Source organism: Rhinopithecus bieti, unplaced genomic scaffold (genome assembly GCF_001698545.2).
Source record: "Rhinopithecus bieti isolate Rb0 unplaced genomic scaffold, ASM169854v2 scaffold_25940, whole genome shotgun sequence".
NCBI classification, from domain to species: domain Eukaryota; kingdom Metazoa; phylum Chordata; class Mammalia; order Primates; family Cercopithecidae; genus Rhinopithecus; species Rhinopithecus bieti.
Window position 1 is genome coordinate 2,958,681 of NW_016811810.1, and position 13,742 is coordinate 2,972,422.

At 61.9% G+C, this 13,742-nt stretch overlaps 1 protein-coding gene across 1 annotated transcript in view; it reads left to right on the top strand.

The window, feature by feature from the left end:
- Positions 1 to 117: 117 nt before the first annotated feature.
- Positions 118 to 13,742, top strand: part of ADGRB1 (adhesion G protein-coupled receptor B1) — an 81,732-nt gene continuing 68,107 nt past the window's right edge. Inside the window, exons 1-5 of the mRNA XM_017895113.1 lie at positions 118 to 901; positions 10,791 to 10,952; positions 12,264 to 12,374; positions 12,782 to 12,946; positions 13,117 to 13,281. Coding sequence (XP_017750602.1) covers positions 118 to 901; positions 10,791 to 10,952; positions 12,264 to 12,374; positions 12,782 to 12,946; positions 13,117 to 13,281 — 1,387 coding nt within the window. The remainder of the gene's footprint in view (positions 902 to 10,790; positions 10,953 to 12,263; positions 12,375 to 12,781; positions 12,947 to 13,116; positions 13,282 to 13,742) is intronic.

Genomic DNA, 13,742 nt, shown 5'->3' on the forward strand with positions numbered 1-13,742 from the left:
CCCCCCCCCCCGCCCCCCGCGGGGCCGCCCCTGCCCGCCCCCGGACCCTGGCATGTCAAGGCCTGGCCCGTGCCTGCCTGCCCAGCCCGCGGACCCCCGGCGGCCCCGCGAGCTAGGATGAGGGGCCAGGCCGCCGCCCCGGGCCCCGTCTGGATCCTCGCCCCGCTGCTGCTGCTGCTGCTGCTGCTGGGGCGCCGCGCGCGGGCTGCCGCCGGAGCAGACGCGGGGTCCGGGCACGAGCCGTGCGCCACGCTGGTGCAGGGAAAGTTCTTCGGCTACTTCTCAGCGGCCGCTGTGTTCCCGGCCAACGCCTCGCGCTGTTCCTGGACGCTGCGCAACCCGGATCCGCGGCGCTACACTCTCTACATGAAGGTGGCCAAGGCGCCCGTGCCCTGCAGCGGCCCCGGCCGCGTCCGCACCTATCAGTTCGACTCCTTCCTCGAGTCCACGCGCACCTACCTGGGCGTGGAGAGCTTCGACGAGGTGCTGCGGCTCTGCGACCCCTCCGCACCCCTGGCCTTCCTGCAGGCCAGCAAGCAGTTCCTGCAGATGCGGCGCCAGCAGCCGCCCCAGGACGACGAACTCGGGCCCCGGATTGGGCCGCCGGGCCCCAGCGACGACTTCTCCGTGGAGTACCTAGTGGTGGGGAACCGCAACCCCAGCCGTGCCGCCTGTCAGATGCTGTGCCGCTGGCTGGACGCGTGTCTGGCCGGTAGCCGCAGCTCGCACCCCTGCGGGATCATGCAGACCCCCTGTGCCTGCCTGGGCGGCGAGGCGGGCGGTCCTGCCGCTGGCCCCCTGGCCCCCCGCGGGGATGTCTGCTTGAGAGATGCGGTGGCTGGTGGCCCTGAAAACTGCCTCACCAGCCTGACCCAGGACCGGGGCGGGCACGGCGCCACAGGTGAGGGACTGGAGGGAAAACCTTCGGACAGGGGAGGTGGGCAGATAGGGGGAGATGAGCAGACAGGGGAGGCGGGTAGATGGAGGAAGTGGGCGGACAGAGGAGGTGGGCGGACAGGCGGAGGTGAGTGGGCAGGGGAGGTGGGTGAGGGTCTTCTTCCGCAGGGCTGCCCTGGTTAGCACCATTGTCTGGGGAGTAGGCACCCAGGCGCCTGCTCCATCCACCTGTGCACAGAGTAAGAGTGAAGGTCACTGCAAGTGTGCAGGGCCAGCCCAGGCACTCGGTGGGTGCTTGTTGAGCGTTGAAGGCCTAATTTCCTACAGGATGGGAAAGGGTCATCCTCCTGGCTGGGAGAGGGCCCACCCTTTCTCTCCGGCAGGACAACTTTAATGAGTCAGAGGCTGCAGGGACTGGGGGCTGGGGGCTGCAGGAGCCTGTGGGGCTGGATGATGCTCCTGGGGACTCGGGCTGCGTGGAAAGGTGGGCAGGAGGGCTCTGTGGAGATGTGGTCAGGAGATGAGGTTTTGGGTTGAGTATGGTCTGGGTGGATGAATCACATCTGCCATGCGCTCTAGGTGCTAGGGCTGGGGCTGCAGCAGTGAAAACCCTCGAGATCCCTGTTCTTAGGAAGCTGCGTAAGGGAGGAAGGAAAGCCCTAAGCAAGAAGACGCGAGCAGCCAGGCGTCGGGCAGCGATGAGAACCTTGCACAAGAACCAGGCAGGGCCAGCCCCTCACGGCAGGGTTGCCATTGTACCTGGAGGTCAGGGAGGCTGTGAGGACCAGGAACCTTGTTCAAAGCTCTGGGAGAGGTGGGAGAACCTCATGCCAGGAAGAGAGAATGGCAAGTGCAGAGGCCTGGGTGGCTTTGTGCCCAGAGAGCACAGAGGGGCAGGGGCCAGTCCTGTGGGGCTGCCAGCCTCTGGGACACTGACTTTTCCTGCTAATGAGACAGGAACCTGCACAGGAGCAGGGTCCTCGGGGTAGAACCTTGTGGGGGCTCAGTGGGCCTCAGTGCAGGAGATGGGTCCTGTACACACCTAAGGCATGGAGACCCCTTGCTGACGGGTGACGCGCAAGAAAGAAAAGGAAGCCCAGGGTTTTGGTCGGAGCATCTGGGAGGATTGGGGGATTGGAGGGGTTTGAGTTTGCAATGCCAGGCAGGGGCCGACTGCGTACATCGGGTGTTTGGGGGTGAGGCCAGGCTGTGTACTCGAGGCTGGAGGGCCATCTTGGGGCAGTGGGACTCTTAGGGGTATCCAGGGGCCTTGACTTCTCTGGGGCCAGTGAGGCCTGTGGACTCCTCCTCAGAATTTTGTGTTTAAAGGCACAAAACAGGCTACACAGGACTACAAAGGAAGTCAGTTATGCTGGAGCATGGTTCTACCCATGACGCGGGGCCATGGATCCCAGATGAGAAGCCTCTGTGAGGCTGTGAGTGGGGCTAGAGAGGGGCCAGGGGAAGGAGGGACAGGAATGAGGCCCGAGGAGGAGGGAGGCAGTGCCCCTGGGCAGTGGGGGGCCAGGAAGCCAAGTGGTCATCCTGTGTCAGGACAGGTGGGCACATCAGCTGTGTCAGGTGCTGCCAGCGGCTGGGTGGGAGGGGCTGAGGACCAAGCCCCCACCGGGCAGACTGGAGGTCACTATAGCCTTGGCGAGGGCGGCTTCCATGGTGTGGCAGGGATGAGCGCCTGAGGGGGACTGGGGAGAGAACAAAGCAGAGTATGGAGGGCTCTTTCAGGGAGCAGAGATGGGGCGGTGGATGGTTTGGGAGGTGGGAGGCTGCAGGAAGACTGGGCCCAGCGGTCACAGGCACACCTGCCACTCCTGGTCACTTAACCCCTCGGAGCCTTGGTTCCTTCCTTGGCAGAATACCAACTCCTTTGCAGGATGTTTCCCTCTGATTGGTGGGTCTCAGGGGCCCGGCCCAAGATTACACCCACTACTGGGGAGCTGGTTGTTAGCAGCTTTAGGGGGCAGCAGCTCTGCCATTCCTGATAGTGCTCGGAGCAGCATGGAGCTTGTTGGAAAGATCTGGCGGGACAGACGCATGTGATGCATGGAGAGGCTGGGGCACCGTGTGACGTGGGTGTCAGAGGGAGCGCCGAGCTTCACTCCTCACTGGGCACCTACTGAGTGCAGGCACCCTGGGGTGTAAGGCGGTCGGGCCTCCTGTGGGAGATCCCACGTTATCTTGGGAACCCAAGGGTCTTAGCAGGGCTTTGGGCAGAAGAGCCAGATGGTTGGGCTGTGAGTGCAGAACAGACGCCAGCCCCAAGGGGAAGCCTGAGACAGGCTGGCAGCCGGTGCAGGCATTCAGGAGGGGACTGCCACTGGCCTGGTCAGGACGTAGCAGCAGCAGCGGGAGGGAAGAGGAGGTCCTTGGGGGTGCAGCTGATGATCGACTTACTGATGAAAGGATGTGGACATGGGCATGGAGCTCCTCCCAGGTGTCCCACCAGAAAGGAGGATGTCGGCTGAGTTAAGGAAGTGGGGCTGGGGGTGGCAGGGAGAAGAAGATCTGGAGGTCAGAGTGGGACTTGAGTGTGAGCTGCCTGTGAGGCAGCCAGCTGGCAGTGTCATGTGAATAGGCAGCTCTGACACCTGGAGCACCAGGGCAGGGCGAGGGAGGGGCAATGGATGCTTGAAAATAGCTTCTGAGCCACATATGCAAAGCCCCAGGGCCTGGGTTCAAATCCCAGCCTGACCCGGCTTGCTGTGTGTCCCTGGGCCAATTCCATCAGCTCTCTCATCCCCTCAGGCCCCTCATCTTTAAAACAGAAAGAGTAAAAATATCTTGTTTCCTAGATTGCCCTGAGGAATGAGAACAGGGGTGAAGTGTTTCTGAGCAGAAGCGATGTTGACAATGAAATATCAATATCCTCCCGTATTCTTAGGCAGGGAGACTCTAGAGGGCTCAGGGAGCAGAGATAGACTAGAGGCAGGGATATTCGAGCAGCTCGGGGTGTGCACGGAGATTCTGAGAAAGGGAATGTTTGGAAGTGGTGCTCAGAAGGAGGTGGGAGGATGTGTGTTCCCGCATGTATTCATGCAAGTATGTTGTACGTGCATGTGTGTTCACGCATGTATGTGTGCAAGTGTGGCATGTGCCTGTTTGTATGCATGGTATACGTGTGTGTGCATATGTGCTCATGCATATATGTAGTGTGTGTGCACCCATGTAAGTGTGGGTGCAAGTGTGTGTGTGCATGTGTGCATACATTACACACGTGCTTGTGTGCGCCACATGCAGGCATGGTGTGAATGTGTGTATCGAGGCTGGGCTCTGTGCAGCAATTTTGACAGAACACAGGTAAAGGCTGTGGGGCAGGGGCCATTGGCCTTATGGAAAGATGGCTGGAGGGTACATTGACTCGGCTGCTGGCAACATGAAGCAGGGAGCTTGTCATCTTGTGCAGGAGGGAGTGGCATGTGGTCACCCGGGCCCAGAGACTGTTCAGACCCTAGTGCCCATGCCCTGTGCCCAGAAGGCCCTGATGCTTCCAGGACCACAGGAGCAAAAGTGATCTCAGTAGTAGTAGTCATTTATTGAGTGTTTACTTTGTGCCGGAGGCACCCACATTTGAACAGCCCTTGAGATAAGCTCCGGTGGAGGCACCCTCTGCCTCAGGGCCTTCGCGTGGCTGTTCCCTCTGCCAGGAACAGTCTTTCCCAGAGACCCGTGGGGCTCCTGCCTTCCAGTCCTCAGGCAGATGTGACCTTTCAGTGCAGGCTACCCTGACCGTCCTGTTTAAAATGGCAGCAGCTCTGGGCCCAGTCTGCGGCCCTTTATCCTGCCTCTGTCTCTGCATGCATGTGTCACCTCTCAACACACCGCATTATTTTCCTTATTTGTTGTGTCCACTTCTGATTGTTCAGGCCAGGATGTAAGCAACACAAAGCAGGCATTGCTGGTTTCCTGACGTGCCCCCCAGAGTGTAGAACAGTACCTGGGAGCAGCAGGCACTCAGTCAGTCCATGCTGGAGAAAACCAGACACAGACATGTTAAGGCAGCGGCCAGGGCACACAGCTTGTAAGTGGTAGGCTGATGGCAGAGCTACTTGATGCTGCCACCGGGTGGTGACATTAGGGCTTCTGCAGTGAGCTCTGCTCAGAGCTGTGCGTGTGTGTGAATGTGTGTGCGTGTGTGCATGTGTGTGAATGTGTGTGTGCATGTGTGTGACTGTGTGAGTGCGTGTGCGTGCATGTGTGCATGTGTGTGAATGTGAGTGCGTGCACGTACGTGTGAATGTGTGTGTGTGTGCGTGCACATATGTATGAGTGTGAATGTGTGAGTGCATGTGTGAATGTATGTGCATGCGTATGTGTCCGTGTGTGCGCGTGCGTGTGTCGGGGGGGGATGGGGTGTCATGAGGACCAGAGAGGCAGGTGACCTTTCAGCAGACACATAGCTGAGTGGAGGCAGGGTCGACCCCAGATCCTGCCAGCTGAGACCTGTGCCCAGAGAGCTTTGTGCCCTGGCTGTGGGCCCGGGGACACTGGGATGGGCTTGTCCATCCGTCGCTGTCCCTAGCAGGCAACACACAGCCAAGTGCAGGAGCAAGCAGGCGGCCCAGGCCAGCCCGTGGCCCATTTTCAGCCCTGCACCCGACACGGCCTGTCCAAATGCCACATGGCCACGTCGTGCGTCAGACTCTGCAAACACTCCTCAGGCCAAGCAACTGTTCCGCTCCACCTTGCACTGCCCCATGCCCCACCGCCCCCTGGGCTGCCAGGCCCCTCCTGCCGGCTCTCTCTGGCCCTCATCTCGCCACTGCCTCCCCTTGCATTTTTCCGCCTTGGGTGAGATGGGGCCGTTTCTCTCAAGGGTTGTTTTAAATATTCATGTTTTAATTAAAGAATTTTATTGCAGAAGCGACATGGAAGATAATGAAAAAGCAGCGTCCTGGGGCCTGGGAGAAAGTGTGTGTGTCCCTGTGTGTCCCTGTGTGTGTGTCCCTGTGTGTCCCTGTGTGTCCCTGTGTGTGTCCCTGTGTGTGTGTGTCCCTCTGTGGTGTGTGTCCCTGCGTCCCTATGTGTGGTCTGTGTCCTCGTGTGCGTCCTCCGTGTACCCACAGGGAGTGGGTATGGGAGGCTGGGCTGGAACTGGGTGTGGAGTGTGAACCCACACTTCTGTTGGGCTCCTGGATCCCGCAGGGGAGTGGGAGGCTGTGCTGCTGGCCAAGGGGCTGTGACCGGCCACGGAGCTAGGGTGACCTCCCCGTCCCTGCCTTGCCTCCAGGGTGAGTCAGGCTCAGCCCGGGCCCACCTGTCCAGTGACACCTCGCTCACTCCTGAGGCTGTTGGAGACAGAGTCAGGCTCAGCCTCAACCCCAGGAGCCCGGGAAGTCCTGGGAAGAGGCATCTGGAGGCCTCTCTGGGGTGTGCAGGGGCAGAGGGAGCGGCAAAGGCTGGACTGGAATTTGGAGGGGAGTCAGGACTGGAGTGGAGTTTGGGACTCCAGGTAGTCTCACGGTGACAGGGAGCACTGAGGGACTTGGGAAGGTGCCAAGGCCTCCACTGTCAGGAGTTTCTGGCTTGGACAGGGGAGCCACTCTTTTTGCACAAGGGCCAATTTAGAAAAATCTAGAAAACAAGAAGGCTTCAGTCCCCATCACAGACAACACCCATTTCAGATGGGGATGGCAGGATGGGGCCCCCTGGGAATGATATGCATGGGCCCTCCATGCCCTCAGCCCTTCACCTCCTCCACTCAGAGCCAGAATGCACCCCACGCCCGCCCGGCTGCAAGAGAGGCTGAGTCAGGGCCCTGTGTTTGGGTTCCACTTCCCAGAAAGATGGGGAGAAAGGATGTGCAGCTGGCAGCAGACAGCCGGGGTCGGGTCCTGGGAGGTGCGCAGAGACTTGTCCAAGGTCTCCGGGATGGGCCCTGAGCTTTCAGGCTCGTAAACGGGGCACCATTCTCAGGCCAGGGAGCACCTGCCTGATCAAGAAAAGGAAGCAACAAGACTCGGCCAGCTCAGGGAGCCTCAGTTTCCCTCCTGAGAGTTGGAGACGGGACACTACCTGCTTGCAGGGCCTATGGGAGGGTTTCAGGAGATGGAGCCTTGACAGGTTTAGGGGAACCCCGCTGCCCTACAAGGCTCATCGCTCTTCTTGGCTCACCTGGGAAGTGGCCTGCCGGATGGTGGGCTCGGCTTCTCAGCCCCATCCCGAGATCCAGTGGTGTCCACCTCTGTGGCGGGAGGAAGGAGGGCCGGCCACTTGGGCCCCGCCTGTAGGAGCTGCTGGCAGCAGGTGGGCTAAGTCAGGCCACAGGGAGCCCCATCGGCCCTCTGGGGCCCTCCTTTCCACGTCCATGCAGAGGGCCCTGGTCCAGGTCTCAGAGGAGGAGTCTGGGTGCCCCAGGACAGACCCTAACTCAGAGCCTGGGCTGGGGGTGGGGTCATCCCTGGGACACACTGTGGTGCCTGGGACCTGGTGGCAGAGCAGGGCGGGAATGGCAGAACTGACCCTCCAGCCCCGGTGCTGCCCGACCTGCTGGACTCAGGAGACCTCTGCTGGCTACAGACAGAAGTGCACCGCTCCCCTCCAGAGGACAGCCCGGAAGCTGGGGAGGCCCAGCTGGAGGGAGGGACGCCCCCTGCGCCCCCCTGCACCCCCATCCCAGCCAACTCGGGGTGCGGGCTGTGGGGAGTTCACAGCCTCCAGTCTAGGGCGCCAGGGTGGGAAGGACACCAGGAGGCCTCTCACCAAGCACCCTCTCCCCTGGGTGGCCAGGCTGCCTAGGGCCGTTAATTGGCTCTATTCATCCCCTTAATGAGATGGAAATGAGGCTTCCAGACAGAGCTGGCATTGAGTGGGGGAAGAAAGGCGGCTTCTTTCCGGGCCTGGAGGGGCAGCCCACCCCCCAGCCTGCTTGCTGCTCCTCTGCTGCCCCTCACTGCCCACCCAGCTTAGACACACTGTGGCCACCCAGCAAAGGGTGGCTTGAACACCTCTGCGCCCTGCACTACAGACCCCAGGGGCTCCATCCTGGCTTTGATGTATTCACTGGACAAACACTTATTGAGTGTTAGCTATGTGAGGGGACACACATAAAAAACAAAACAAGAATAAAAATAGCAGCTACCGTTTTCTCAGTGTTCATTAGTAGCAGGAGTGTGACCAAGATGAAGGATCAGTCTGTGACTGGGATCAGGGCTCAGTATGTGACAGGATCAGGAATTCTTTGTCCAGTACCAGAGGTCAGTCTGTGATGAGGATCAAGGTTCAATATGTGACCAGGGTCAGGAATCAGTGTGACTAGAATCCAGACTCAGTATGCGTCCAGGGTCAGCTTGTGACCTGGATCAGGGCTCAGCACGGGTCCAAAGTCAGGGCTCAGTATGTGACCAGGGTCAGGGCTTGGTTTGTGGGGGCAGGGTGATCCATCCTCTGGGCCAGTGTCCCCCCTGCACAGCCTCCCCTGATGTGCCCCCGCCCCTTCTCCCCCTACCACATTCTTACCACCTGGGTCACCAAGGTAACCAGCCCTGAAATGAGTGGGTGTTTTGGCAGCTGAGGCCTAACCTGGGTCTATCCTGAAAGGCTGCGCGCTGCAGCAGTTGCCATGGGAACCGAGTGGCATCCTCCGATGAGCCTGGCTTGGACACCCTCTCTCTCCCACCCACTGCCAGTTTCCACGTCACTCAGGCTTCCGCGTGGGGGTTGGGCTGGGATGGTGAGGGGGGTGCTGCAGTACGTGCCACCCTGACCCATTGCCAGGCCCGCTTCTCAGGACCCTGTCTGTGCCTTTGCCTCATAATCGGGGGGTGAGATGCCTTCAGCAGGGGAGACCACTGAGGCCTGGAGCGCCTGGGCCCCGGTCAGTCCTGGCAGGAGGCCTTAGTCTGGGGGATGGGGAGGCATTTGGAATCTGACTACCAGTTCAAGTCCAGGTTCCTCTCCTTGTCCTGAGTTAGGGCATGTGACAGGGCAGCCATGAAGGGCCTGTCACCTGTTCCTGTGCTGTGGGCACGTGCCACCCTGTCCTGCCCTTGTGCCCTGGAGGCTGTGCTGGGTCCCCTACCTCCCCTGGCATGGCATGGGCCAAGCATGCTGTGGAGGAGGCAGCCAGGTGCTCTCCTCTCTGGGACCTATGGGAGTGTGGCTCTGTGAGGGAAGAGAGAGGGTTCTGCAGCAGGCGTGGGGGCCTGGAAGACTCCCCCCACCCGATGGTCCCCAGCAGGGAGAATGAGGCACCCACTCCTCACACAGCTGTGGCTGGTCAAGTCCCTCTCTTGCATCTCATCCCCGTGCCCCTGGCACCCCCTGCTGGCCATTCCTGGCATAGGTGTGGGGAAGTGGGGCAGGGTGGGGGGCGCGCTGGTTGGACACTGAGTTTGCTGAAAATCAAAGTGGGGCCCCAGGAGTCAACTATGACCCAAATGACAATGCCCACATACCATCCTCTCCACATGCTTTTTTGCTGTTTGCCTTCCCACTGCTCAGTCTTGGGAGATCAGCCACTACCCTCATGTTGTAAATGATGGGAGTGAGGCCAGTGGGTGGTGGAGCCACTGGGGGAACCTGGCGGCTGGAGCTCCCCTGGGGTCTCCTGCAGTCCACACTCCCACTGAGGGAGGCAGGGCCCCTTCCCTGAGGCTCCGAGAGGCCCTGGGGCCCTTCTGGTGGCTCAGGGTGGCCTGTGCTTGGCCTGATTGCTGCCCCTGGGGCCTCCCCTGCTGTACCTGGGATCGAGAGGCCAGATCCCCAGCGCTCCCCAGCGGCAGCATGGGGCAGTGGCCCCAACTTCATGGTGGGTCCCCTCGTGGTGGCTGCCAGCTGTCTCCTTGCCACCTTGGCCAGGAGCAGGCACTTGGCAAGGGCTGAACGCCCTTACCAAGTCGCCCCGACCCTCCTGCATTGGGTGTGCATTAGCCCGGAGTGCTGGGCAGGAGGCCCAAGCGGGGTGCCTGGACGTGGCAGCCCCTTCCCGGCCCCCTGGTGCCGCTGCCCCTCTCTGGCCCACAGATGGCAGTGACCCTCTCCTTCCTGCTTTGTGCTCCTCCATGGCTACCCAGTGCTCCAGGACCATGGGCACTCCAAGTGGCCCAAAGTGTTCTTGGCAGCACGAGGACCCCCGGGGAGCAGAGACTCCTGGGGCATGAGGTCTGGTTTGCTGGGGGAACACGGGTCCATAAAGGCCGTGGGGACTGTTGGGGCCAAGATGGAGGAAGACCCACCAGAGAAGCTGAACAGAGTGGCTGGGGTCAGGGCAGGGGCGTGGTGGGGAGGGGCCTGCAGGCATTTGTCCCAGGCTCCCTCATGTGGCCAGCTGGCCAGGTCCAGGACAGGCTCAGTCAGGCTGTGCCCTGGGTTCAAGGCCCTGGTTGGATACCAGGTGTGAGGCCTTGGCCACCACTGGTGTCCCTGCGTGGGGTTAGGAAGCGGCTCCAGGTCACAGCTGGGGTGTGAAATGTGGAGCCTGGTGATGAGGATTGTGACCCTTAGCTGAGCCCACGAGGAAACTGAGGATGTGATGGCCAGAAACTGGATGGAGCCTGGGGGCTTCCAGGCGTGCCAGGAAGGAGAGCTTTGGCGGCCAGGCCCCTCTACCCTCTGCTCACCATCAGGACGCTGAGTTGTGAGGCAGCCCTCGAGTGGGTGAAGGTCGTCATCCTTTCATCATCCTGGCAGCAAACCTGTCCAGCGGTGGCTGGCACACGGGGACCCTTCCGGCTCAGGCATGACCTGAGCTCTCCAGAGTGGACCCGGGAGCTGGGTAGACACCGGACCCCCAGGTCCTCCCAGGCCAGGCCTTCCCCGGCACTGCGGCCCCTCCTGACCCGGGCCGGCCTCGGCGGGCTTAGCACCCCCATGACTTACCCCGTCCAGGCCACGAGCCCCTGCCCTACCCTGATCCCCGCCCTCTGGTCTCCCCCCAGGCGGCTGGAAGCTGTGGTCCCTGTGGGGCGAATGCACGCGGGACTGCGGGGGAGGCCTCCAGACGCGGACGCGCACCTGCCTGCCCGCGCCGGGAGTGGAGGGCGGCGGCTGCGAGGGGGTGCTGGAGGAGGGTCGCCAGTGCAACCGCGAGGCCTGCGGCCGTGAGTGCGGGCGGGGCGGGGCGGAACCAGAGCCCTGGAGAGGCGGGGCTTGTGAAGGAGGGGCGGGGCCCGGGAGAGGAGGGGCCCGTGGGGGGACGGGATGGGGCCCTTGGGGGCGGGGCGGGCCTCGAGCTCAAGGGGCTGGTGGGGGCAGGGAGGGTAGGGCCCAGAGGCAACAGGGCGGTGGAGGGAGCTTTAGGGCGGGACCAGGTAGGGGGCGGGGCGGGGCCTGGCAGGACGCTGGGCGGGGCCTGGCAGGAGAGTGAGTAGGGTGGAGTCTGGGCTCTGAGAAGCAGGACCTCAACTCGGGGCTGGCCCATGGGAGTGGGGCCTAGCCGGGGGAGCAGAGGTGAGGGCCCCGAAGAGTGTGGTGCTTGGGGCTGGGTGGGACTAGATGGGGCTTTCTTTTTTTTGTTTTTTGGTGTTTTTTTTTGAGAGGGAGTCTTGCTGTGTCACCCAGGCTGGAGAGCAGGGGTACGATCTCTCGGCTCACTGCGAACTCCGCCTCCCGGGTTCACGCCATTCTCCTGCCTCAGCCTCCCAAGTAGCTGGGACTACAGGCGCCCGCCACCACACTCGGCTAATTTTTTGTATTTTTAGTAGATGGTATCCATCTCCTGACCTCGTGATCCGCCCGTCTCGGACTCCCAAAGTGCTGGGATTACAGGCATGAGCCACCGCACCTGGCCTAGATGGGGCTTTCTTCCCGTTTGTGGATTGGGGGTTTTGGAGGGTGTGCGAAAGGCTGGCTGTGGGAGCTCTGGCCAAGCCAGCCCTCCTGCCCCAGCCGAATGCTGCCTCCAGAATGTATTTCTCTAATAAGGCTCTCTAATGACCCCATGCATTTTTTAGTTGCTTCCATGAAGTTAAATCACGTTGTAATGAGACTGTCTTTGGGCTGTTTTTTGTTTGATGAACTTTCCTGGGGAGAGGAGCTCCTCTCAGGAGCCTGGGGAGGGCCCTGGGGCGTCAGCTGGGCTGCGGGACGGAGGCAGGGGCACTGTTGGGGTGCCAGGCAGGGGAGAGCAGCCACCACTTAGTGCAGGCTGCCGTCCTGCAGGTGAACGCTGGCCTGTGGGCAATGAAGGCAGTGAGGGAGTGGGCGCAGGGTGGGGGAGACGGGACCCACAGGAAGGGTCCCCTGTTGACCAGATGAGGGCTGGTGCCAGGCTGGGTGCTCTGGTCCCTGGCTTCCCAGCTGCCCAGTGGAGCCAGGTGGCCCAGTGCTGGCGGGCTCAGAGCACTGTGGCCACAGAGAGAGAGGACGGGGGCAAAGCACTGCTCCCGTGCTGACCTGAGCCCGTCCTGCAGCCGCTGGGCGCACCAGCTCCCGGAGCCAGTCCCTGCGGTCCACAGATGCCCGGCGGCGTGAGGAGCTGGGGGACGAGCTGCAGCAGTTTGGGTTCCCAGCCCCCCAGACCGGTGAGCTGGCGGGAGGGGGTGGGCAGGATTAGGGCTTTGGGAAAATACTGAAAGTTAACAATCGCCACTAGTTATGGGTAGTAACTTGAATAACTAGACTAACCCGTCAGGTGCTGGGCTCTTGTCTCCTGACTGACTGGCATTAGGGGAACTGGTGTGAGGTGAGGAGACCCGTCCCTGGCCAGACCCTAGAGGCCCAGGGATGGCACAGGCCGGCTCTCAGGGCTTCCAGCCTTGTAGGGGAAATGACCAGTTCTTGAGATCAGCCTGGTTCGAAGGCCCGGGGGCGCGGCCCCAGCCCTGCTGCCTGCTCCCCAGCAGGGCGGCCCTCCTGCTGCGGGATCCGGCCCCGGTCTGACTGCAGCCCCATGGGCGGCAGGCCTGTGACGCTGTAGTGGGGCCTGCAGGTGACCCAGCAGCCGAGGAGTGGTCCCCGTGGAGCGTGTGCTCCAGCACCTGCGGCGAGGGCTGGCAGACCCGCACGCGCTTCTGCGTGTCCTCCTCCTACAGCACGCAGTGCAGCGGACCACTGCGCGAGCAGCGTCTGTGCAACAACTCCGCCGTGTGCCCAGGTGGGTGGGACCTTGGGCTTGGGCAGCGGGCAGCTGGGGTAGCGGGCAACTGGGGCAGTGGGGGGCTGGGGCAGCAGGAGGCCAGGGCAGCAGGGGGCTGGGGCAGTGGGCGGCCAGGGCTTCAGGGGCCGTGGCAACAGAGGGCAGCAGCACCTTCCGTCCCTCTGCAGTGCATGGTGCCTGGGACGAGTGGTCACCCTGGAGCCTCTGCTCCAGCACCTGTGGCCGTGGCTTTCGGGATCGCACGCGCACCTGCAGGCCCCCCCAGTTTGGAGGCAACCCCTGTGAGGGCCCTGAGAAGCAAACCAAGTTTTGCAACATCGCCCTGTGCCCTGGTAGGTGAGAGGGAGGGCGTGGGAACAGGGAGGAAGGGAAGAAAGGAGAGGTCACAGTAGGCCACTGGCCAGGCCTGGGAACCTAGCTTTGCCCACTCCAGACCCACCTCAGGGTGCTCAGAGGTTAGAACCTCAGACTGGGTTCAGGAAGCAGGCTGAGGTGTGACCTTGGGGCATTTCCCACCCATATCCCAGGCTGGGTGAGGGCTGCTGGCCCCCAGGGTGTTCTCACCCATGTCACTGGCTGGGTGTGGGTGGTGGCCCCCAGGGTGTTCACACCCATGTCACAGTCTGGGTGTGGGCTGGTGGCCCCCAAGGTGTTTACACCCATGTCACAGGCTGGGTATGGGGTGGTGGCCCCCAGGGTTTACTCTCTCGTGTCCCAGCCTGGATGTTCTCACCCATGTCACAGGCTGGATGTGGGGTGGTGGCCCCCAGGGTGTTCTCACCAATGTCACAGG